Here is a 26121-nt window from a genome sequence, read left to right as displayed (position 1 = left end):
AGTGCTTGGTCCCCTGCTACCCATGTGGGAGACCTGGACAGGGTTCCTGTCTCCTGGCTTCAGATCAGCCCAGCTCCGGCTGTTGCGGCCATTTGGGGAGTGAACTGGTGGATGGAAGACCTCTCGCTCTCTGTTTCTCTCTCTCTCCCCCCACCTTCACCCCATCACTGTGCCTTTCACACAAATAAATATTTTTTTAAAAAATAAAACTTTTCACAAAGCTCTCTCAGGTTCCATTACTTTTTTTGTTTTGTTTTGTTTTTTAAGATGTATAAATATATGAAAGACAGATAAGAAGCAGCTGGGACTCAAACCCAGGCAATCGGGTATGGGGTGCCAGTGTGGCAAGCAGTGACTTCGCCTGTTACACCCCAGCATTGGGAAAAGATACTTAACTGTTATATGAGTAAATAAAACGAGTCAAGTCTGCAGGCTAGCGCTGTCCAGTGTAGCATCCAGCAGTGATTACGCTGCAAATCGGTGCTATTCCACACAGCAGCCACTAAGTCACAGGTAGCTGTTGTGTCCTTGAAGTATAGTTGGTGGGCCTGAAAAACTGAGTTTTAAATTCTACTTACTTTTAGTTTAAATAGGCACATATCCTCTCTGTACTGTAGCAGGATAATTTCGGACCATGTTGTAGATTTGCAAGGTGTGCACACGGGATTTCCTAGGCTGTTTCAGGTCTTTCCAGAGTAGAATGACGACAGAGGAAGGTAAGCAAAGGAAGACAAACATAGCAATGTAAAGTGCCTGTCACTGCAGAGGAGAGGAAGTACATGGATGTTTTCTGATTAGGAAAATCAGTGGATAAAAGCAAAGCTGCAGCTATTGGAAAAGGTGTGGGAGGGTCCATGTCACTGTAATTGGTGCTTCCCTCTGGGTGAGAGAAATAGGACAGATTTTGAAATCCACACTTAGTGTTTCGTAATACATATTATCCATAAACTATTTGAAGAACCATCATATACATAGATTTCAAATTTTTTTATACCAAAATTATCTTTTAATTCCACTGTCCACAGATTTTTGTAGGTATCCTTATATACTACTGACTTGAATCTTTTATATATACATTTATATATTGTGTATATATATGTATACTTACACATAAAAAATGGAAGTATGTATGTATAATGTGTTAGAAAACAACAGATGAATAAGGGAAATAAGAGTTAAAAGGTTTATTTGGACAAGAAAGAAAATGAGCAGCCCAGGAAGTTTATCTTTTGATTTAAAAGAGAAGTACAGAATTTTATGTCTGCTTTACGAATCCTGTTAAGAGCAAATGATGAGCAGTGGCAAATCTATATGAGGATCTGTAAGTCTGTCGGAAAACAGCCCCAAATTCATTGTTCCTAACAATTCTGCAGATGGACTGATTAAATTTATAAAAATCAAAAGTTGTGATGATGGTGATTACTGGTTTTAAAAAGAAAAAAATCAATCTGCCAGTCCATTGCCCATAAGGGACCCACTTATATTTGCTAAGGAACGGATCGGCCTGCCATGGCCAGGCATCAGGAAGAGCTGTACTGCCCAGACACAGCATAAGATAAAGTCGATGCCGGAGCAAAAGCCAGAGAGAAATGCTCAGAGTTCCCAATGTGGCATGCAGCAGGCCTGTGGGACACGTGTTCCTGGGATCAGGTGATGAGCGAGTGCTTATTTGAATACGGAAGCAATAGGTGCAGAAGCTGACAGAAGTGCTGTAGAAGTGAAAACAGACTTGTACTCACTGGTGTCACAGGACATGTAGAAACACTGGAGACAGGAAGTACAGCCACTGAGTCTTGGCTGTGCGTTCATTAGCCATGTCATCTCACGAGGCCTCGGCGCGTTGGTAGCAGTACATTGGACTAGAGGACCACAAATGTCCTTTCCAGTTTGAAGTTCTGCTATCAGAATATGAAAGTTAAGCAGGTAATGAATTAGTAAATCATAGAGTTGAATACAGCAAGTAAGCTGACATTAAGTGACAGAGAAAATAATGGTAATTAAGGAAATTTCACTTATTTCCTCCTTATAATCAATGGCTATAAGAGACTTTTGGAAACATGTCTGACATCTCTGAAGAAGCTCAATAAATAGCTCTCTTTTTCTTGCTGAGTTTTGAATGTTGAGAAACAACTCAGAGGCAGGCATTTGGCACAGTGGTGATGACGCTGCTAGGTCACCCGCATTCCATACCGGAGCACTTGGGTTCGAGTCTTGCACTGCTTCCGAATGAGCTTCCTACTAATGTGTGCAACTCGGAGGCGGCAGGTGAAGGCTCAAGCATTTGGGTCCTTGCCACCCGTGTAGGAAACCCAGATTGATTTCTAGGCTCCTGGCTTTGGCCTGTACCAGCCCTAGCTGTTGCAGACATTTGGGGCTGAATCAGTGGATGGAAGGTGCCTCTGTGTGTCTGTGTTTGTCTGTATATCTCTCTACCTTTTAAATAAATAAGTAAACGTTTAAAAATAAGTGAGTTACAATAAGAATCCTAAAAATCACCTATGTTAGTGATCAAGGCTGAACCAGAGGGCCTGCTCAGTGGGTTTGCCGACTGGCCCCCAGCACTGATTGCCCACCCACCCGGTCTGAGGCATCAGCAGCCAGGGCAGCACTCAAAAGACTGCAAGAATTTGGGCAGTTTCTTTAATTTCTTTAAGTGGTTGTTAGGATGCTGCTGGACTGAGCATGCTCCATTGGTCCTTCCATATATACCATTCAGCTAGGTTGTCTTTCCTTTCCTAGAGTGAAGAAATTAAAGGGCTGGGAGAGTCCAATAATAACTGGTAGAAGTTCATCACTATGGAAATTGAGGGGAGGGGAAAGATGTTGCTTTCTAATACTAAGTGCTCCGTGTTCGTTGTAGAAAAGCCCCAGATAAGCATCAGTCGGTGTAACTCGCCTCAGTTCTGGATCCTTCCACAGCAAGATAACGCAGACTCACCTGGTGGAACTACTCAGCTCAGGAATTTTGTCTTCCCTGAAAAATCTTCCTAGTTCTTGAGGCTGGACCCATAGTTACATCTGTACACACGGACTCTGCTTCTGATTCCACCGCTGGCTGATCCAAGGGTGCATACTGACCCAAAGTGAACTTGTGAACCATTTTTTCCCACAAATGTTGGCATTTTGTGGGTTGCCTTTTTATTTGAGAGAAAGAGAAGGAGGGAGGTAGAGATCTCTCATTCACCGGTTCACTCTCCAAATACTCGGGACCCAGGAACTCAATCCGGGTCTCCCTTGTGGGTGGCAAAGACCCAGCTACTTAGCCATCACTTACTGCTTCCGGGCATGCACGTTAGCAGGGATCTAGAGCTGGGAGTGGAGCACGGACTCCAGCCCAGGCACCCCAATATAGGATGCAGGCAACCAGGAGTGGTCCTAACCACTGCCCCAAACGTTTACCCCGAATTTGGAATTTTGAATTCAAAGACAGAGGTGGAGAATCTCTGTCTGAGTCACATTAAATCCACCGACTGCAGTTGAGTCTCCAAAGCTCTTGTGTTTCTAGTCTTCCTGAGACTTGGTAAACTCCTTGTGGGGCTTTGTTGTTGCTTTACTTTGGATTAAAAATGAAATCAAACGGAATTGTTGGTAACTTAAAAAATAATTTGCATAGTTCAATTCTTGGAAGATTTTAATTTTTTTTAAGATTTATTCATGTGTTTTAAAGGCAGAGCAACAAGGCGGGTGAGACACAGAGAAAGAGATCAATCTTTCATCTACTGGTTCACTCCCCAGATGCCCACAACAGCCAGGGTAGGCCAGGCAGAAGCCAGGAGCCAAGAGCTCCATCTGGGTCTCCCACGTGGGTGGCAAGAACACAAGAACGTGGGCCATCTTCTGCTGCTTTCCCAGGAGCGTTACCAGCAGGCTGGATCGGAAGCATGGTGTAGCTGAGACACACCAGGCGCTCTGATGTGGGATGCGGGCAGCCCACGCAGTGACTTACCCTGCTGTACCGCAACTGCCGCCCCTCAGGAGCATCTTCCAAAAAGATGTTTCCAAGTAAGCTGTTATGCAAGATGGCATTTGATATGGAAGTTAAATTTTAAATGTGAAAGCAGTTTATTGCCAGTTGATGGAAATGGAAAGAGCTCAAGAAGAGGAGGAGTTCAGGCTGTGGATTTTCAGGGGATTTTGATGGGCACATGACCTCTACATTTCTCCTGCTGAGCTGTGCTGCTTCTGGCCCAGTGATTCTCCGTGGATCTCCATAAGAATCGTGACTCTCAGCCGGTGTCTCAGCTCACTGGGCTAGTCCTCCACCTGCGGTGCCAGTACTCCAGGTTCTAGTCCCCACTGGGGCACCGGATTCTGTCCTGGTTGCTCCTCTTCCAGTCCAGCTCTCTGCTGTGGCCCAGGAGGGCAGTGGAGGATGGCCCAAGTGCTTGGAGACCAGGAGAAGCACCTGGCTCCTGGCTTCGGATCGGCACAGCATGGTAGACCAGGAGAAGCACCTGGCTCCTGGCTTCGGATCAGCACAGTGTGCCAGCTGTAGCAGCCATTTGTGGGGTGAACCAACGGAAAAGGAAGACCTTTCTCTCTGTCTCTCTCTCTGACTGTCTAACTCCGCCTGTCAAAAAAAAAAAAACCCAAAAAACTGTGACTCTCGTTGGAGTGCATTTTGGAAACTTGCAAGTGTATTCTGATCGTCATAGTGCCTGAGATGCTACCGGCTAGACGTCCTACAAAGTGTGAGGCTGTCTAGCTCAGGGAGACTCACTCTACGTTCCTGGGACTTCTCTCTCTCCCTAGGCCAGCCTCTACAGATAGAAAACTGCAAGATGGTTTTTTGTGTATATAAATACTGAAAAACTCGTCATGACAGCTTCAATACAAAGCTTCTCAGAAGGAAGTTTCTTTCCCGCTTAGTAGTGAGAGAGGGCTCCCACCTGCAGCTCACTCCCCAGATGCCCCACAGATCGAGGGCTGGGCCAGGACTGAAGCCAGAGGTAGAAATTCAATCCAGATCTCCTAGGGACCCAGTCGCTTGATCCGTAGCCAGTGCCTCCTAAGGTCTGCAAGAGTAGGAAGTTGGAGCCAAAAGCCAGAACTGGGTTCAAACTCAGGCATTCAGATGTGGGATGTAGGTGTCTTAGCTACTAGGCCAAATGCCCACCCCTATTTTAATTTTCTGTTGTTGTATAACAAAAGATCACAGATTTAACAGCTTCAAACAGTTAGCCAAGTTGGGCTTGGCTAGGTTCTCTGCTCAGGGTCTCATCAGACCAAAATCAAAGTATCAGCCAGGCTGACCAGTGTCTTATCTGGTCAAGAATCTGCTTCCAAACTCATTCAGGTTATTGTCAGCTGGGGTCACTTCCAGCTCCCAGGGACTGCTGTGTAGGCCTTGCACATGGCTCCTTCCGGCCTCAAAGCCAGCAATGGTGTGGCGAATCCTCTTGTCCTTTAAGTATTTCTGACTTCCCTTCTGCTACCATCCAGAGAAAAGTGCTTGTAAAGATTTTGCATGGTTGGGTCAGATCAACCCACGTAATATCTGTACCTTAGAATCAGTTGACTTGGGCCTTTAATTACAGCACAGTACCTAGATTAGTGTTTGATATAATAGCCGAGGAACTGGGAGATCATCTTTAGAATTCTGCCTGCTATCACCATTGTGGGTAGGGAAGCTTAAGTGACATAAAGATATTGCCTCAAAATAATTAAGTAATTTATCCACTTGCCCATTCTGCTCTGTAAGAAAGCATTTCCGGCTTGTGTATTTAGTTGAAAAGGATTTCAGTGCAGTAATGTTTATTGCCACAAAAGCAATGAAACTGATTGAAAATATATACCAGTTGGAGATTTCTGTTCAGACTTTAATTATTAAATTAGTGGAGACGCTTGAAATGTGAGATCTCATTAGATTTCATATAGATTAATAATATTTCATACTATTGCCCCATAGGTGCGTGTGCTTGTGCACATGCACTTGTGTAATGAAATCTAGATTGTGAAATGGAAATTTTACTTTGGGAGAGCCACAGTTTTTTGTCTTGTCCTAAAAGAGTATTGAATCTATTATGCAAACTGCTGCCTCTTTCACTACTGTTTGTGTGTGTCTGCGTGTCTAATCCATCTGCTGTTCTTTGTTGCTCCATTTAAAGCACATGATCCCTCAAGAGACGTGTGAAGCCCAGAGGTTAAGGTACCCGCATCCCATGTCGAACTGCCAGGGTTCAGTGGAACTGAATGGAATTCTGTGGAACTGAGGAGTGAGCCACCAGATATGAGACTTCCTCTTTCTCTCTCTCTCAAATTTTTTAAAAGATTTATTTATTTATTTTTACAGGCAGATTTAGACAATGAGAGAGAGAGACAGAAAGGTCTTCCTTTCCGTTGGTTCACCCCCCAAATGGCTGCTACGGCCGGCGCGCTGCACCGATCCGATGCCAGGAGCCAGGTGCTTCTCCTGGTCTCCCATGGGGTGCAGGGCCCAAGCACTTGGGCCATCCTCCACTGCACTCCTGGGCCACAGCAGAGAGCTGGACTGGAAGAGGAGCAACCGGGACAGAATCCGGCACCCTGACCGGGACTAGAACCCTGGGTGCCAGCTCCGTAGGCGGAGGATTAGCCAATTGAGCGCGGCGCCGGCCTTATTTTTTTATTTTAAAGGAGAGTATGGCCTTCCAGGTCTTTTCACAGACTGCACATACATTGTATGTCTCCTCAGGATTTCAAGACAGAAGGATAGGTTTTCTGTGACATTTTCTTCCTACCCCATCCATGACTTAACTTGGGAGATTATTTTGATGGCACACTTTATAAATAAGTGAGACCTAACTCATCAGAGATCATTTTGTGTGGCTTCTGTTGGTCTACATTGACAGTTACTTCTCTTGGTGTATTATTCCCACTTCAGGTCCATTACTACTTAATAATACTATTTTTTTCTAGTGTTGGTCTTTATCTCTGCTTTTTTTTATTTTTCTGGTACTTATTCAGATGAGATTCTGGTATTTCCTTATTTGTAAATCCAAAATTATTCCTCATAAACTGGTACATATGTCTGCTTGCTTCTTTATGTTCCCACACACATATTGAAATAGGCTTTTTAAATAAATTATTTTTTATTTCTTGTTTACATGTCAATTAGGACAGTGTAAATAGCTTATATTATCTATGAATTTCATTTCAGAATGGTAAAAGGGGCATTGTAAAATGTGTATGATCAAAAAGGGCTAGTATGGGGCGAGCATTGTGGCACAGTGGGTTAAGCTGCCACTTAAGCTGCCACTTGGGACACTTGTATCCCGTACTGGAGTGCCAGGGTTCAAGTCCCACCTCTACTTCTGATCCAGCTTCCTAGTGATGTGCACTCTGAAAGGCAGCACTTGATGGCTCAAGTACTTGGGTCCCTGCCACCCATGTGGGAGATGCAGATGGAGTTCTGGACTCCTGGCTTTGGCCTGACCCAACCCTGCCCTGGCTGTTGTAGGTGTGCGGGGAGTGAACAAGCAGATGGAAGATGTTTCTCTCTCTCTCTCTCTCTCTCTCTCTCTCTCTCTCTTTGCCCCTCTGACTTTGAAATAAATTAATGTTTTGAAGGTAGTCTGGTAGACCTGAGACGCCCTGTCCTATCACACAGAGGTGATAAGCCCTGGATTGCTGTAAGTCATTTCCTGCAGTGTGCCCTTGACAGTCGGCAGCCTGGGTGCCTTGCGCAGAACATGGCAGGAGGAGGAGTTCTGTCTAGGCCTGTCCTGTGTCCTCATGTCTAAAGGAAGCTCTTTATTGACCTCTTTCATTTCTCATTTTAATCTAGGGGTATCTTTTACTTTTCCTCAAAGTGAATAGTCACACATTTGAGGTTCTTAGCAGTATTTTCTTTTGAAAAACATGGTAATATTTGCAGTGTAGCAATTCTTTGGTTCTCTTATCAGTGACCAACAAATTTGAGCAGCTTGGTTTTTAATCTAAGACCCCTCCCCCAATAAAAACAGAATTAGTGAAATGCTTTTTATAATTTTTTAATTTATTTTTAAATTTTTTTTGACAGGCAGAGTGGCCAGTGAGAGAGAGAGAGACAGAGAGAAAGGTCTTCCTTTGCCGTTGGTTCACCCTCCAATGGCCGCCGTGGCCAGTGTGCTGCGGCCGGCACACCACACTGATCCGAAGCCAGGAGCCAGGTGCTTTTCCTGGTCTCCCATGCGAGTGCAGGGCCCAAGGACTTGGGCCATCCTCCACTGCCCTCCCGGGCCACAGCAGAGAGCTGAACTGGAAGAGGAGCGACTGGGACAGAATCCGGCGCCCTGACCGGGACTAGAACCCTGGGTGCCAGCTCCACAGGTGGAGGATTAGCCTAGTGAGCCGCGGCACTGGCCCAGTGAAATACTTTTTGAGCAGTCTTTTAGATAAGCTAGGTCTTGTCAAGTTCTGGACTCTAGATCTTTTATAACTAGTGTACAGTGGAATCATAGCTTAGGAAAGGCTGTAGAGTAGGAACAGAACCAGGGTTCTTGTTCATAGCCATCATTTACTGCCTTGGGCAAGCCTTGCAGCGTCTCTGAGCCTTGGTTTTTTCATCTGCTGGTACCGATGTCTGTTCTTGTCTGTTCTGCCAATCTGCCAGGATTGTTGTTAACATCAGTCAGTACAACGACTGCTAGAGAATCGCACCAAAAATTCTCACATGTGGTACGACAGCTGTTAGGCTCTGTCTTCTTAGAAAAGCTTTGGTCATGAAATTAACCTTGTAGATGACTTCAGATCACTTTCCCTGCACCATCAGGGTTAGACAGTGCTGTCAGCCTCTGAAGGATGAGCAGGGAGAGTGTTCAGAAGACCCTGAGAGGACGGCCAGGGAGGAGGTGGAGGTGGCGGTCTCACTCGCGGCCTGGGAATAAGGTTGGGAAAGACAGGGCCCAAGAGCATGGCAGGACTTGGACACAAGTTAGACCTGGGGAAGAGGGAAGGAAAGACCACTGAACCCCAGAGGCTGGGAGGTTGGTGAGAGCTGTGGCAGGCGGGAAGGAAGGGCGGGCGTGCTTCCCTTTGAGGCAGCCATGTTGGAGCTACTGCTGCTGCACCTAGATGGGGATGTCCCAGGGCACTGAGGAACGTGGGCCTGGAGCTCGGAGACACAGGGAACGCTCTGCAGTGCGGTCCCTGACTGAGGCAAGATGAGCGCTGCGGGTGGAGCCTTGTACACTGCAGGCGCCGCCCGAGGCTGCTCTGACCCGTGTTCCTTCGGCTCTGGCAGTCGTGTTCTGCAGGCTGGGGGATGTGGGAGCTGTTGTTGAGTTAGCGCATTCGCGAATTTGTGGTACACCTGATGAACCGAGGTGAAGACTCATGTCTCTTAGGAAATCTCCCAAAGATACACAAACTAAAAATGAACAAACAAGACACTGAACAAGAATTTACATTTTGTTCCACAGCCTGGAATGTTTATTTTCCAAACTCAGTACTGCTAGCGGACACTGTTCCATACGTAACTGAAAGTCTTGTTTATATGAGTAAAACTGTAATATTATTGATCCTTACTAATTCTCCTCTTCCCTCTCTTTTTCTCTCTAGATTTTACATTGTGCTATAGGTAAGTGTGGGATTTTCTCCCTAATATATATAGTGGGTTCTGCTTTTTTTTTTTTTCGTAAAATGATGGGTTTGATTTGATTCTTATTAAATATTGAAAAACCAAGCCATTTAATTATGATAAATAAAATTGTTCAAACTGGAGTGGCTTTTGGTTTCTAAAGTCGTAGATACCATTTAGTGTTCTCCCTAGACCTGTTATTAAGCATCACAGCTGTTTTGCTCTGTTTAAAAGAGGTGCCATCCACCTTCTGGATACAAGGGTGATAAAGCGACCCGAGCGTCTTTCTCGGTGCTGGTGCTGGCGTGTACGGGGAAGGCTCCCCTGTGGTTGTTGAAGGGGTACGTGCTCTCTCCTGAGCCTTCAGATGGGAGTGCTGTGTTGTCGCCCACCTCCCAGATGAATCCTGTATGTCTCTAAGCAGGATGGAAGTGTATAGGGGGTTGTCCCCTTGTAAGGAGTTTCAACCAAAAGCAGAGACGATGAAGTTTTCTCTTTGTGAGGACAGGAGAGTCCGTATTTTGCTCTGGACCCGAGGCGTAGTTTCTGGTCTGGGGTGACTGAAGCCCACTGATTAAACACAAATCCGTTTGGAGAAGTTGATGGCTCGCAGGGAGCAAGCCGCTCGTGCCTGCTGTCCATTGGAGGTGATACTCACCAAAGGGCTGAATCCCAACTGCACGGCCAGGGCAGTTCAGGCCACAGCTAAAGCGGGTACTTGTGTCCATTCAGGGCTTTGGGCTTGGCACCCGGGACCTCAGAGGAGAGCAGGCTTAGGGTTTCCAAGCACACACAGGTGGCGACCCCGCAGGCGGTCCACCTTGGGTCTTGCGGAGGTGGACGTGCAGGCCGCTGCGCTGCTGCGAGCTGGGTGTATCCGGCGCGTTCCCCACTTCCGGTATCTTTACCTCGCTTTGTTGAGATGCGAGTCCGTCGTAAGCGAGGAGCACCTACTCCATGGACCGAGAGGCTCAGGAACGACAAACATTTCTTCCTCCCCGCCCTGGAGGCTGGGAAGTGGGAAGTCCAAGCCCACGGCGCCCGCAGATTGAGTGTCATCCCTCGTGGACGGCGCTTCCCGCCGGTCCTGATCCCCTCCTGGGGACCCCACTGCTTGGGGCCGTCGGGTTGGGGGCTGGGTTTCAACACGAGACGGACGTTCTTGGGGACGCGGGCATTCTCACCATAGCGCCGAGCGATTGCTGTTTTTGTGAATATCTAGTTGTATTTGAATGCCCCAGATCCCTTTGTCTCAGAACGTGCTCCTCAACCCCTTTATTAAATTTCTATCCCTGGAAATAAGGTTTCCGACAGGTATATTTCTTCCTTCACATCAGGAATGTCACTGGACGCCCAGCGAGCCTGGGTGCTGTGTACAGTGCTGGGCAGTGGGCGCAGAGGTGATGGGCTCAGATGCGGGCTTAGGAAACCTCAGCGAGGGGCCACCCCTCTGAGGCTCCCTGGCGCAAAGCACCTTGGGGACTGGCATCCACGGCATGCCCTGCTCGGGGCTGCGGGTGGGTTTGCATCCCCAGAATGCGACGCACAGGAGATGCTTGGAAGATCCCATCTCCTCCAGGGCCTTGCCCTGTCCCTGGTTCTCCCTGTCCTGGGTCAGCACCCGCTGCCCTCTGCCTTTGCCTTCTCAGCTCAGAGTACCCAGAGCACCCCACGTTGACAAGGTCTGCCCCACCTCCCCCTCAGCGCGATTCCTCTCCGTCCTTGCCCCAGACCAGCGGGGCATTCTCTCCCTTCCCCATTCCCATTTGCACCTGTTCTGTCCGAGCGGTTGGGCTTAACCCCCTTGCCCCGTGAAAACTGCCCTGTGGTCTAAAGCCAGCAAGTTTCTACTGACTGCCAAGGACACGCCTGGAACTTCCCCGAGCCCTCAGCTGTCCTGGGTGCCCTGAGGACCCCCTCCTGGACATCCTGCTGCTTTCCATGGCGTCGCCCTGAGTGCCCCCTTGTCATCTCTGGCTCTTTCCTTTCTCCTCTTGACCTGTAATCGTGGACAGCCCCAGGGTTCTGTGTCAGCAGCTGCCCTTCTGACTGAACAGGCCTCTGTGGGCGGCGTCTTCAGTTCTCATGGAATGAGGCGCTTACCATACCTGCTTCTCTGATTTCAGGCCACACGTGCACCCAGACCCCAGACTCAGCCACGCGCATCCCAATACCTGTTCCGGGAAGCTCACGGGCCCCTCCTCAGAAGGCCCCAGTCCCACCCTGGCTCTGCCTCCCCTACTTGCTCTGTGAGGGGTGCCACCAGCCCCCCGTCACAGCCATTGAGGGCCTGTCCCTTACGTTACCTGCAGCTGAGTGGTCACCAGATATTCCTCAGCTTGGCTTGCCCGCGGTGTGCCTCATCCGGAGTCCCACTGGGTCTGCCTGAGCTGGGCTTACAGTGTTAACAGCATCACCACTCGTTAGCTGTTTACCGCGTTCCAGTGCTGTGCATCCATTGTCGCATGTACTTCCCATTCTACAGCTGGCAAGACTGAGGCTAGGAAGTGTCCTAGCTCTCCTCACCACAGACAGATGTCTCAAGTAGTTCTCTGGTCATCAGCTTGATTGAACCATTCCACAGTGGGCACACATTGCAAAACATGTTGCCTCCCATAAATATGTATCGTTAAATTTATAACGATAAGTGTATATATATATGTATATATATAAATATAATGATCAATTAATAAAAAAGAAAAAGTTTTTGTAAGCCCTGGGGCCTGAGTTGGAGCCGGGGCTGTGTGGCTCTAGGCCTGCGGTCCACACTGGTCCTGAGGGCTTCCGGGAGGGGATTGTTCTCAGTGGTCTCCTCCCTGCTTACAGCGCATCCTGGTTGTCCAGGATCCACTTTCCTTGTGGCCTGGACCCTGCCCGCCTCTCCAGTCTGCCCTGTGCCCACCCGTGCGTCAGCCGCTCTGCTGCAGGCCCCTTCTCTGCTGCTTTCCCCCGTGGCCTCCCTGCCACCCTCCGGCTGTCCTCTCGCCCTGGCCCACCACAACCCTCACCCTTCTGGCCACATAGCCTTCCGTGTGGCCGGGCACCGTGGCCTGCAGCTCCCAGTGCCCCGTGGTATGCAGCCCCTAGCAGGAGTTGGTATGCCGTCACGACCTTAGCACGTTCTGGTGGAAATTTCCAAAATTGTCCAGACCACTTTCAGTTCCTTGAGAGAACCGATGCTAGCAGCAGTAAACAGGCTGACTCCAGCGTGAGCCACATGGCCACGCGTCACGCTTTCACTCTGATCACTCCAGTTTATTTTTGGAACGGTGGTTTATTTTCCTGTGGCATCCTGCACATCTCACTAAAACAGCTGGGCCTCTTAGACATGCATCTGGGAGCCATGGGCTGCCTGCCGTGTGCAGCTTAGCCAGGGACAAGTTCATTGGCAGGTGGGGACCTTTGGTTTGGATATCCTGGGCTTACAGTTCCAAATGTTTGCTGTGTTTGCAGGCTTGCATTCCTCTACCAGACTGATGCCCCCTTTTATTAATATCTTCCTGAAGTCAATTTCAGTAAAGCTCCTAGGTACCTTGACATTGGCTCACAGTGTGCAGCCCCGAGCTGATATGACGGTGCATGGTGGCAGGCAGAGTTGGAAGGGCTGCTGCACAGCCCCCTTGGTCAGACTTGCTTGCCCCAGCTGCGGGCCTTCTAGGTGGAGCACAACTTTTGCACACTTTATTTCTCTCTCGGAGCTGAGAACACCTGCTGCGTAGGGTCCCTGGGATAGTTCAGTGGCACAGTGCATGAAAACCTCTTAGAGTACGGTCTGCCACGTGCCCCTGTTGGAAACTGCCAATAACACGGCAGCTGTTGGTGTTCAGTTCAAGCGACATGATGCTGGGCAGGATCAAAGTTCTGCTCTGCCTCTAATGTCCAGCGAGGAACCTTGACCTTCTTATTTGCCTTCAATTAGAATCTTTGTAAGTGAGGGCTTTGGAGCCATTTGTTCACAGCAGGGGTTGGAGTTGGCCAAAATGGCCTCCAGCAGCAGGAAGCCAAAACTCCACTTGAGGGGCTCATTTCTTGCAGGAAGTCGAGCCTTTTGTTCTTTTAAATGAGTTCCCGCCTCCAACTTTGTAAGCAGATGGTTGGCTCTCCATTGTATCACAGGGACAGGGTTCCGCAAGTGCTGTGGTTGTGGCCCTGATGGAAGATTTACTTAGTGTTTTTCATGTTAGAAGTGAGACTTTTCTTAAAGAGAACAGTAGAAACCCACCTGGAGATATGTCTTTCTCAAGACTGCCAAGGAGAGTTGATTCCCTTATTCATGCAGTCCGCGTTGTGTTGGAAGGAGTGGCATCTTCTCTGGTTGGCTCGTGGACGAGCCCTAGGGGATGGGATGTGGTGTGATTGGAGCGACTGGAGCTGTCTCTGGTAAGATGTGAGAGGTTGTGCCTTTAGTGGCATTTCGCATCAGAAGTCAGACTGTCAGTATAAATAACCGGGGAAGCCTGCTTTTGATTGAAAGCTGTGGAACAGATGTCGAATAGGAGCTAGCCCAGAGGGAATTGTGTCTAAAATTGAAAATTAGCATTTTGATTTCATTGGCAGGTGGGGACCTTTGGTTTGGATATCCTGGGCTTACAGTTCCAAATGTTTGCTGTGTTTGCAGGCTTGCATTCCTCTACCAGACTGATGCCCCCTTTTATTAATATCTTCCTGAAGTCAATTTCAGTAAAGCTCCTAGGTACCTTGACATTGGCTCACAGTGTGCAGCCCCGAGCTGATGTGACGGTGCATGGTGGCAGGCGGAGTTGGAAGGGCTGCTGCACGGCCCCCTCCTCCTCCCTGCCACCAGAGGGAGTCCATGAGTCCACTGTGGGGGTCAGACTCAGCAGTTGCTCCCACTGCCATGCTGCAAAGAACCGCCATCCCTTGCCATTGAAAGCAGACACAGGACACTCTGCGTTTTGGCAGCAGAGCATCCTGGCGGGAAGGGGAGAATTCCTCTAGGTCTCTCTCACCTGGAATTCTGTTTTCACACCTGTACCCAGCCTGCAGTGGGACAACGGGGCCCAAAAACCATACTGCTTTCTTTGGTTCCATGTAGCTTAGCTGACTGCTTAAAAATGAACTTAACCAAATTGTAAGGGAAAGGGGAGGGGATCTTAACCTAAAATACGAACTGTATGAAACTTGCCACACTCCCAGAGGCCAGGCTGTGGATTCTAGGCTCTAACTCCCTTTTCATTATTGGGAGCTGGCACAGTGTCAGCCGTGCCTTGGGGATTTTCTGTAAGCCTCATGTTTACTGGGTCCCCTTCTTCCCCAACCCCATTTTTAAAAAAAGATTTATTTGAAAGGCAGAGTGATGGAGAAGGAGAGGGAGGGAGGAAGGGAGAAGGGGAGAGAGAGAAAGAGATCGATCTTTGATTCACTGGTTCAGTCCCCAAATGGCTGAAATGGCCAGGGTTGGGCCAGACTAAAGCCAGGAACCTGACCTCCATCCGGGCCTCCCATGTGGGTGCAGAGGCCCAAGCACTGGGGCTCTCTTCTGCCTATTCCCAGACCCATCAGCAGGGAGCAGGATTGGAAGTAGAGCAGAGGCCTGTGTTGTGGTGCAGAAGGTTAAGTCAGGGCCTGCAACGCCAGCATCCCGTGTGAGTGCCGGTTTGAGTCCTGGCTGCTCCACTCTGATGCAGCTCCCTGCCAATGCACCGGGGAGGCAGCAGAAGATGGCCCAAGTGCTTGGGCCCCTGCCACTCTCGTAGGAGACCCAGATGGAATTCCTGGCTCCTGCCTTTGGCTTGTCCCCGCCCCAGCACTTGTGGCCATTTGGGGAGTAAACCAGTGGATGGGAGATCTTTCTGTCTCCACCTATGTCTGTGTCAGCTTTGCCTTTCAAATACATAAATATTTTTAAAAAATAAATAAAGTGGATGCTGATGTCGCAGGTGGTGGCTTAAGCCCTGGCACCACAGGGATGGCCCCCAACCCCATTTTACCCCCCCCATAAATATAAATAAAAGATGCTTTTTGCTCAGCCTCACACATTGCTTTGTGCTTGCGGGTGTTTGGTGTTGGTGATGGCAGGGGAAGTGGGAACATGGGGATAACTGCCCTGCAGGCCAGCCTGTCCCGCCCAGACTCCTAAGGCTCCGGCTGGGCAGCTGCCTGGGTGCAGAGCCCTGGATGGGGCATTACCATAGCGGCCTTTCCCTCCTTTGCAGTTCTGTCCTTGTCATTTATTCCAGCCCAGTTTGCCAGCATCCTGACACCAAAGCTCTGTATGATAACCACACTGACCATATTCATTCCTTAATCTGTCCCAGGTCAGTTAAGCCCTTCCAGCCGGCCTCGCTTAGCTTCCCCCACCTGGGCTGGAGCTCGCTGTTGCCCCCTGATCAAGTTTTCCCTCCCCTGCAGAGAGAGAGAAGAGAAAGGACAGATGACATCTTCTGCTCCCGATGCACAAAGCTTCAGCGCCTGTTCTCTGAATAAACTTTCTTTTTCACACCTCTGTAATTTTGTACACACAGTTTCCTTTGCCAGGAACACCCCACTCGCTGGGTGAGTTGTTCCTGCTCTGTGTGAATGTCCCGAGATGTAAGGGAGGAAGAGCGAGAGAGCGAGCATGCTCCTTGGCAGTCACGGCGCCCGAGGCGCATGTGTACCACCTGGCACCCGGCAGGCACTCAGCCAGCAGTCCCCAAGGAGTGGGCAAAGCACCCCCGTGGGTTTCTGTGCCTAGTGGAGTTCAGAATGGAAAGCCATAAGGAGCCGCTCAGATGATGGCGTTGTTACCTCTGCTGTCCTCACAGGAGCAACTCCGGATCTCGTTTGAATGGAAGCCTCCAGCTTGCTGTGCAGCGCATCAGAGAGCAAGCCAGGGCAGCCCCTGCTGCAGGTGTCACTGAGGGTGTGCAGTCAGGCAGCTTCCCTCAGGGCTGTTTGTACATCTGGAAAACTAGGGTGTTGGACTTAGATCTCTGTTCATCTCTAACATTCCGTACAGCCAGGTGTCCTGAGGTTCTAAAAACTGTGACCGTGTCACTTCAGAGGTGAATGTTAGTGTATGAGGAGTGATATCTAAGGGTATGCCAGATGTCTGAGCGTGTCTGTGGGTGTCAGGAAACATCAGAAAGCAGAGCTGGGACACAACACACATTTTCTGTAACATACACTTACCATCCATCATCACTAGATGGCGCCCTTGTGTCAGCAAGTCGATTTTCTTTTAGAAGTGACAGGACTTCTGGAGGACTTGGAGTGAAAGTGCAGAATCAGTAGCTGAAACTGAGGCATGACCAAGTTGACAGAAGACAAATGCATGTTTTTCTGTCACTGTCTGCTGACTTGATTAATATTTGAGGTAAATAAAATCTGGAAATTTCTACATTGTCCTGAAGATTTGCTAATATTTCTTAAATGTAAGGTGTAGGATTTTTATAAAACTTAGCTCAGTTTGCTTAATGAGAAAGTGTGCTATGGTCAGAAGTTCTCTGCTCAGATGTTTCGTGTCAGTGTGAAATTAGTAAGCCTTCCACTTACTCTGTTTGTATTTTCATTTTTACTTACTTATTTGAGAGAGAGAGAGAGAAATCTGTCATCTACGGCTTCACTTCCCAAATGTTCACAATGACAGGGACTGGGCTCAGCTGAAGCCGGGAGCGGGGAACTCCAGCTGGGATTCCCTGTGGAGGTGGTGGGGTTCCAAGTCCTGGAGCCATGGCCGGCTGCCTCCCAGTGTGTGCATCCTCAGAAGCCAGGTGTTGATCTCACACTTCAGTGTGGGGTGTGGGCGTCTTAATTGCTAGGCTGAGCACCTGCCCCAGACCTTCCACTTTTGTTCTTAGCTTCAGGGTTAAACCAACAAAGTCGGAAACTCTGTCTAGTGACCAAATTGACTGGATTCTGTTGAACTAAAATGAAAGCTTGAGTCATCATTCAACCAAAGAATGCTTTGATTTATGACTCTTAGGCAGGAGTTGACTGGCTAAATAACGTGTTAATAAGGGAGCGAGAAAGCTTGGGAATAGTTACATGACAGTGATGTCTTGCTTTATACTTCTGTGCAGCTTTTTTGGAAGAGGATTTTTTCTCTTAATTCATAGTTAATACCCTTCCGTAATTTTTTATATAGATTTTGTTTTATTAGACCAGTTTTAGGTTCACAGCAAAACTGAGAGGAATCCACAGAGATATTCCACATGTCCGCTGCCCCCACACATGCATAGCCTCCCTAATACCAAAGGGTGCCTTTGTTACTGTGGGTGAACCCACACTGATGCACCGCTCGTGCCAGAGTCCGTAGCTACTTGAGGGGTCAGTCTTGGTGTTGGACATTCCAGCGTTTGGACAGGCGTCGCAGGACATGTACACACCATCATAGGGTCATCAGAATGGCTTTGTTGTCCTGAAAATCCTCTGTGCTCTGGGAAACACTGACCTCCTCACCGTCCCCGTAGCTGGCCTTTTCCGACTGGCACCTCTCACTCAGTGACTGGCATGTAAGGCCCCTCCGTGTCTTTCTAGCGTGGAATAATGTCCCGCTGTCTGCATGTTCCACAAGTTACCATGCACTACCGAGCACCCTTGCATTCGCTTCGCAGTTTCGGCGGCTAGGGCTGCAGCCGCTGGGAACGTTGCTAGGACGTTTGTGTGGACAGGCTCTCAACTCTTCTGGATGAATACCCAAGGACTAAGAATATAGTTAGTTTTGTAAGAAGCTACCAGCCTTTCTAAGTGACTCTGCCCTTTCGTGTTCCCTCCTACCAGTGAATGGGAGTTTCTGCCGCTCCACGTCCTCACCAGCACTTGGTGTTATCGGCTGTCTGTGTGTCTTTTTTTTTTTTTTTTTAATATTTATTTATTTAAAAGAGTTAGAGAGGTAGAGACAGAGAGAAGTCTTCCTTCTGCTGATTGACTCCCCAAATGGCTACAACGGCCAGAGCTGAGCCAATCTGAAGCCAGGAACCAGAAGCTTATTCTGGGACATCTTCTGCTGTTTTCCCAGGCACATGAGCAGAGACTTGGATGGGAAGTGGAGCAGTCGGAACTCAAACCAGCGCCTGTATGGATGCCGACACTGCAGGCCAGGGCTTTAACCCGCTGCGCCGCAGTACCATCCCGTGTGTCTTTTTTAGTGAGGTGTCTTTTAAGGTCTTGAGCTCATCTTTAAATGCCTTCTACTACCAAGACTGGGCCAGGCGAAAATCAGGAGTCAGGAACTCCATCAGGGTCTCCCCTGTGGCAGGGGCCCAAGTATGTGAGCCGCCTTCTGCTGCCTTAGCAGGGAGCTGGTTGGAAGCAGAGAAGCAGGGCCTGGCACGGGCACTCCAGTATGGGATGCTGGCAAGCGGTGGCTTATCCCACTGCCCCACGGTGCTGGCTGGTGGCTTATCCCACTGCACCACGGTGCTGGCCCCTGCCCGTTCCTAATCAGGCTGTTTGTTTTCTTATTGTTGAGATTTCAGAATTCTTGGCATATCTGAAGGAACAACAGACTTATTTTTTTGTCAGATATGTCTTTTACAAATATTTTCTCACAAACTGAGGCTTGTCTTTTTATTTTCTTGATGGTATCTTTTTGCAGAGCAGAAATTTTTTTCTTTTAATGAAATCCAACTTGTCAGTTATTTGGACTTTAGCCATTCTGATAGTTGTGTAGTGGGGAAATGTTCACTTCTGTAGCGTAAATCTTCTCATCTGCTTATTTGCAGTCTATATTTATTTTTGATAAGGTATCTGTTTAGATCTTGTGCCCATTTTTAAATTGGGTTGCTTGTTTACTTCTTGACATTCAAGAGTTCTTTCTGTTGGATACAAATCCTTTATCAGATACGTGTTTAGCAAATGTTTTTTCCCAGTCTGTAGCCTGTTTTCTCCTTCTCTTAATAGTGTCTTTTATAAAACATGAGTTTTTAACTTTAATAAAGTACAACTTACACAGTTTTTTCTTTCATGGATGATGTTTTTGGTCCTGCAAACTCATTACCAAACATAGGGGGTTTTTTCTGTGCTGTCATCTAGAAGCTTTTCAGTTTTGCTGTTTGCAGATATGCCTGTAATCCATTTTGAGTTAATTTTTGCAAAAGATGCCAGGTCTTTGTCTGGGTTCATTTCTTTTTTTAAAATTTATTTGAAAGGCATCATGTCAGAGAGATAGAGATCTTCATCTGCTGGTTCACTCCCCAGATGGCAGCAGCAGCCAGGCCAAAGCCAGGACACCAGAACTCCATCCAGGTATCCCACAGAGGTGGCAGGAGCCCAAGCACTTGAGCCATCTTCCATTGCTTTCCCAGGCACATTAGCGGAGAGCTGGATCAGAAGCTGAGCAGCCAGGACTCCAGCCTGTACTCTGATATGGAATGCCGGCATCGTAAGCAGCGGCTTAACCTGCTACTCCACAACACCAGCCCCTAGGTTCATTTTTTTTTACATACAGTCATTTATTTGCCCCAGCACCATCTGTTGAAAAAACTGTCCTTTCTCCTTTGTCTGGCAGGATTTTAAATCTTAAAATCCAATAATAAAAATTTTCCAATTTTGTTCTTTGTTTTGATATTGTTGAGGTCTATTGCCTTTCAGTATAATCTTTTTTTTTTTTTAAGATTTATTTATTTGAAAGTCAGAGTTACACAGAGAGAAGGAGAGGCAGAGAGCAAGAGAGGCTTTCCATCCTTTGGTTCACTCCCCAATTGGCCGCAATGGCCAGAGCTGTGCCAATCCAAAGCCAGGAGCCAGGAGCTTCTTCCAAGTCTCCCACGTGGGTACAGGAGCCCAAGGACTTGGGCCATCTTTTCCATCTTCTACTGCTTTCCCAGGCAATAGCAGAGAGCCAGATCAGAAGTGGAACAGCCGGGGCTTGAACCAGTGCCCACATGGGATACCAGCATTGCAGGTGGTGGCTTTACCCACTATGCCACAGCACAGGCCTCTCTGTATAATCTTTAGAATGAGTTTCTTAACATCTGCAAAGTAGCTTCTTGAGATTTTGATTGGGATTCTCTTGATGCTGTAGATCAAGTTGGGAAAAGCTTACATAACAATAACATTGAGTCTTTCAGTCCAGAGACGTGGAATATCTTTTCATTTACTTCAATCTTCTTGATTTTGTTCATCATTATTTTCATAATTTTCCACATACAAACCCTGTACTTTTGTTACATTTGTGGTTCAGTATTTTTTTAAGAAAGATTTATTTATTTATTTATTTGAAAGGCAAAGTTACAGAGGCAGAGACACACAGAGAGAGAGAGAGGTCTTCCATCTACTGGTTCACTCCCCAGATGGCAGCATCAGCTAGAGCTGTACTAATCTGAAGCCAGGAGCCAGGAGCTTCTTCCAGGTCTTCGACGGCAGGTACAGGGGCTCAAGTACTTGGACCATCTTCTACTGCTTTCCCAGGCCACAGCAGAGAGCTGGATCAGAAGTGGAACAGCTAGGACTCAAACCAGCGCCCATATGGGATGCTGGCACGGCAGGCAGTGGCTTTACCCACTATGCCACAGCGCTGTTCCTTCAGTATTTTTAATTTAGAATTATTGTAAGTGATATATATAGGGGCCAGCACTGTGCCATAGTATGTTAAACTTCCACTTGTGGCGCGGGCATCCCATATGGGCTCCAGTTCAAGTCCTGGCTGCTTCACTTTCCATCTAGCTCCCTGCTCTGGCCTGGGAAAGCAGTAGAAGAGGGCCCAAGTGCTTGGGCCCGTGCACCTTCATGGGAGACCTAGAAGAAACTCCTGGCTCCTGGCTTTGGATCAGCCCAGCTCTGGCCATTGTGGCCATTTGGGGAGTGAACCAGTGGATGGAAGATCTTTCTCTCTGTTTCTTCCTCTCTCTGTCTGTAACTCTGCTTCTCAAATAAATAAGTAATAAATAAATAAATAAAATATATATCTGTATATATTTTACTTTCAAATTCTGTTCCTTCACTTTTGCACCTTGATAGTAAACTGTGTATTCCTTCCAAATTGGTTGGGGAGAAAAACTAAACTGAGAAAAACAATTGACTTTTTAATTTACTTTTTTATTTATTTGAGACCCAGAGATAGAGGGAGAGAGAGCACGTGCCCATCTGCTGATTCACTCCACAAACGCCTGCAGTGGCCCTGGGCCGGAGGCCAAAGCCAGGAGCTAGGATTCAATCCCGGTTTTCCATGTGGATGGCAGGAACCCAAACACTCGAACCATCACTGCTGCCTCTCGAGTGCCCGTGAGCAGGAAAGTGGAGTTGGGAGCAGAGCCCGGTTTTGAACAGGGGGCATGGGCATTTTCACCTGCGTCTTACCTGCGGGCCACATGCCCGCCCCTCCGCCCTCCTTGACTCTTATATAGTGACCTGGTGTCGCCTGTCCTTGCTGTGCTTGTTTGTTCTGCAGATTGTGTGTGTGTGCGCTCGTGGATTTGTGGGTTTTCTCTATAGATAATCATCTTTGAATAGTGACAGTTTCACATCTTCCTTTCCATCTTTATACTTTTTGTTTCTTTTTCTCATTTAATTGCACTAGCTAAGACTTCTAGTTCACTGTGTTCCTTTGGATTTTTTTTTTCCACTGTGTTCTTTACTCAATAAGATAAAAGCTTTTCCCAGTTCAGTTTTCCATCCTAGCCAGTTTTGTAGGAATACACACTTCCTACTTCAGTCTTACTATCAGGATGTAAAATTCAGTATGTGTTCTCTTTTAAAAATGTCTTCTATATCCTTACTTAATTTTGGTCTGTTTGACTTGTCTGACACTGAGATTAGGAACAAGTCTCCAGTTTTAAAAGTGTTTCAAATTTTCCATGCATCTTGTTTGGTGTTGCTTCAGCAAAAGTGGTTTCTGTGTTATTTGGGACTTAGGTATTTGTAACTGTTAAGTCTTTATTGTAAAATGTGGCTGACTTAGCATTCAAGAATATCTTTTTTGTCAGATTTAATGCTGTTTTTGTTTTTCTGCTTTGTCTGCTATCTGGGTGTGAAACTCCGTTCTATTCCCACTCGCTGATGCACCTTTGTCCATTCTTCTTCCCCTTTTGAATCATTTTTGTCTTAGCACAGAGTCGTGTCTGGCTTTGTCAGCCAATTGAAAATTTCTATTTTAATAAATGAGTTAAATGCATTCAGTTATTGCTATGATAGGCATGTTTGGTCTTACTCTGTCGACACTTAAGTTATAATTGCAATATATACTCTGTTGTATTTGCTGTTTACCTACTTGATATGTTTTCTTTCTTTTTCTTTTTTTTGCGTATGTAGGTGTTCATTTTTGTGTTTGTTTTGGTATTTTTTTTTTTAATTTTTTTAATTTGACAGAGTTAGACAATGAGAGAGAAAGAGACAGAGACAAAGGTCTTCCTTCCGTTGGTTCACCCCCAAATAGCCGCTACGGCCAGAGGTACACCAATCCGAAGCCAGGAGCCAGGTGTTTCCTCCTGGTCTCCCATGCAGGTGCAGGAGACAAGCACTCGGGCCATCCTCCACTGCCTTCCCGGGCCACAGTAGAGAGCTGGACTGGAAGAGGAGCAACCGGGACTAGAACCCCGGCGCCCATGTGGGTTGCCAGCGCCGCAGGCAGAGGATTAACCAAGTGAGCCACAGCGCCGGCCCCTGTTTTGGTATTTAGAAGGATTTTTTGTCATGTTGTTCTAATGGTTACCTGTGTACTTACACTCTTTTTAATTCCTTTAGTCCTCTCTTTTCTGTTTGTCCATTTTAAAAAAAGATTTATTTATTTATTTATTTGAAAGTCAGAGTTACACAGAGAAGGAAAGGCAGAGAGAGAGAAGTCTTCTATCCACTGATTCACTCCCCAGTTGGCTGCAAAGGCTGGAGCAGCGCTGAAGCCAGGAGCCAGGAGCCTCTTCCGGGTCTCCCATGTGGGTGTAGGGGCCCAAGGATTTGGGCCATCTTCTGCTGCTTTCCCAGGCCATAGCAGAGAGCTGGATCGGAAGTGGAGCAGCCGGGACTCAAATCGGCACCCATATGGGATGCTGGCACTGCAGGCAGCAGCTTTTCCTGCTACACCACAGTGTCGGCCCCTGTTTGTTGATTTTTAAAGCAGTCTTTTGGCTCTCACCTGTTGCTTATACAAAAATCAGTGGGCTTATTCTTACATATTATTCTTCCTCCCTGTCCCAACTTTCATTCCAGTCTTAAGCCCACTCTTGAATATATTAAATGTTCTCCATCAGTCTTTGAGCCCGAATTTCCTGTCCCCTTTTAGCTGAATGAAGGTCACGCTCTGCCGGCATCCAGAGCTGTGAGAGGTCAGAGACCTGACTCCTTGTGGGCTGATGACTTAGCTCCATGCTGGGTGCTGGCAGAAGGTGCAGGCCTCCTGGATCAGAGACTTTATAAACGACTTTATACTGATGGCGAAAGCAGTAGCCACACTCCTGTTCCACTTAGCTCCCCATGTCCCACATGTCCCATGGGTACAGCACAAGTGGGCTACATGGATGTTTGAACTTGGTGGTTTGTGTTTTGAGAGAACACAGAAGCGTTATAGTAAGTGGAAGCTCTTTGTTTGGGCACAGATACTACCTTACCCTCCAGCCTACTCCCTGAAACCATAACTCTCAGCAAAGATCTGAGGAAAGTGTGGCGAGGCCCTTGCCTGCTGGCACACGAGCTGGACCGTGCAGGGGCTGCTCAGGGCCTGTGGCAGATCGCCCCTCCCAGAAGTAGGTTTGCAAGAGAGCTGCAGGCATAGCGCTCCTTGAAGCCACACATCTTGAAGACTTTTTTTTTTCTTTTTTTTGGTCTTTTTTGTCCTTTCCTTCTCTCTGTGTGTAACTCTTTCAAATAAATACAAAAGACTTTGGTATTTGAAGGACTGATTTGCTAGATAGAGAATCCTTAGTTCACTGTTTCTTCCCTTGGATTTCTTGAAAATGCTGCTGCGTAATTGCCTTGCTTGGATGTTTCTCTTGGGAAGTCTAATGCCAACCTAATTATCTTGACCTTTGGAGGTATCTGGCCTTTATGTCAGGCAATCCTGAGAGGTGTTTTTTAATATTTAAAGTCTAATAGTTTTGTTAGGCTGTGTCTCAGACTGGACCAGTACGTGGCAGACTCTTTCAGAGTGCAGATTTAGCTCTTGTTTCTTTTTTGGAAAGTGTTATTGAATTATAGTTTCAAGTGTTCTTTTTCAAGTTTTTTGCTTGTTTACTTTTATTTCTTTAAGAGACAGAACAGAAGGAGAGAGGAGACCAAGAAAGAGAGCTAGAGAGAGATCTTCCATCCAGTAATTCATTCTGCAGATAGCCACGGCAGCTGGGGCTGGTGAGGACAGCCAGATCCCAGAACTCCAGGCAGCTCTCCCACGCCCCTGCTGCCTCACGGGGTGCACGTGATCAGGGAGCTGGATTTCAACCAGGCACTGTGACATGGAATGCAGGCGTCCCAAGCGGCATCACGACTGCTTTATTTGTTTGAAAGGAAGAGAGAGAGAGAGAGAGAGAAGAGAGAGAAAGGGCTCTTCCATCCACTGGTTTACTTCCCAAATGGCTGCAATGGCCTGGATTGGGCCAGTTGGAAGCCAGGAGCCAGGAGCTTCCTCTGGGTTCCCTACATGGGGTGCAGGGGTGCAAGCACTTGGGTCATCCTCCACTGCTTTTGTTAGTATGAGCAGGGAGCTGGATTGGAAGTGGAGCAGCCAGGATACAAACCAGCACCAACATGGGATGCTGTCGTTGGAGTGGTGGTTTAATCCACTACACAACAGCACCAGCCCCTGCCCCAATAGTTTTAAAGTTGTCTGCTTCATTATTCTATTTTTCAAGGACTCCAAATAAATAAATAAATATTGGGGGGAGGTGGGATGGTCTTTGCCTTCTCTTTCAACTACTTTCTCTCTGATCCCTTTTACTTCTTTCTCCCATTTATATTTGCTTGGTTATTTTGCTTCTATTTTTGATGTCCTTGTATTAAACTTCATTTGAATTTAGTCTTCTTTTCAGATATTTTGTCTTTTAAAAAATATTTATTCATTTTGAAAGGCAGAGTGAGAGAGAAAGGGAGAGACAGAGACAGAGAGAGAGAGAATCTTGTGAATGCTGGTTCACTCTCCAAATGGTTGCAACAGCCAGGTTTGGGCCAGGCCAAATCCAGGAGCCAGGAACTCCATCCTGGTCCCCTTGGGCCATCTTCCACTGACTTTCCAGGCACATTAGTAGGAAACTGGATCAAAAGTGGAGTAGTAGGGACTCAAACTGGCACTCTGATATGGGATGCTGGCCTTATAAGTGGTGGCTTAACCTGCTCCACCACATTTTTAAAAATTAATTTTCTTTTAATGTGAAAGGCAGAGAAACAGAGGTCTTTCAACGGCTGGTTCACTTCCCACTCTCTGTAACAGCCAGGGCTGGGCTGAAGTGGAGCCAGGAGCAGAGCTCGAATTCATTCTCTGTCTCCCAGGTGAGTGGCAGGGACCCAGGTACTTGAACCAGCACCTGCTGCCTCCCAGGTGCACGTCGTCAGCAGGAAGCTGGATTGGAAGTGAAGCCATGACTTGACACCAAGAACTCTGATACAAGATGCAGACATCTTAACCCCTGTGCCAAATGCTTGCCCCTTTCTTAGGTTTTTTTATTTAGCTCAATCAATTTTTACTTCTTCCTGCTTTTTGTCCATTTCTAGTCTCA

General features: G+C 47.4%; 1 protein-coding gene across 3 annotated transcripts in view; it reads left to right on the top strand.

The window, feature by feature from the left end:
• The window catches only part of HACD2 (3-hydroxyacyl-CoA dehydratase 2), a 99576-nt gene that overhangs the window by 10667 nt on the left and 62788 nt on the right, over positions 1–26121 (top strand). For all 3 annotated transcript variants that reach the window (XR_016233142.1, XM_002716611.6, XM_089331819.1), the window contains exon 3: positions 9520–9538. Coding sequence is in view for 1 of the 3 variants with exons in the window: in XM_002716611.6 (XP_002716657.1) it covers positions 9520–9538 (19 nt within the window). In the remaining 2 variants the exon portion in view is untranslated. The remainder of the gene's footprint in view (positions 1–9519; positions 9539–26121) is intronic.

Source organism: Oryctolagus cuniculus, chromosome 4 (genome assembly GCF_051225735.1).
Source record: "Oryctolagus cuniculus isolate XC-2025 breed Fujian yellow rabbit chromosome 4, ASM5122573v1, whole genome shotgun sequence".
NCBI lineage: Eukaryota > Metazoa > Chordata > Mammalia > Lagomorpha > Leporidae > Oryctolagus > Oryctolagus cuniculus.
The sequence above is the reverse complement of the archived record's forward strand: the minus strand, read 5'-3'. Positions and strand labels throughout refer to the sequence as shown.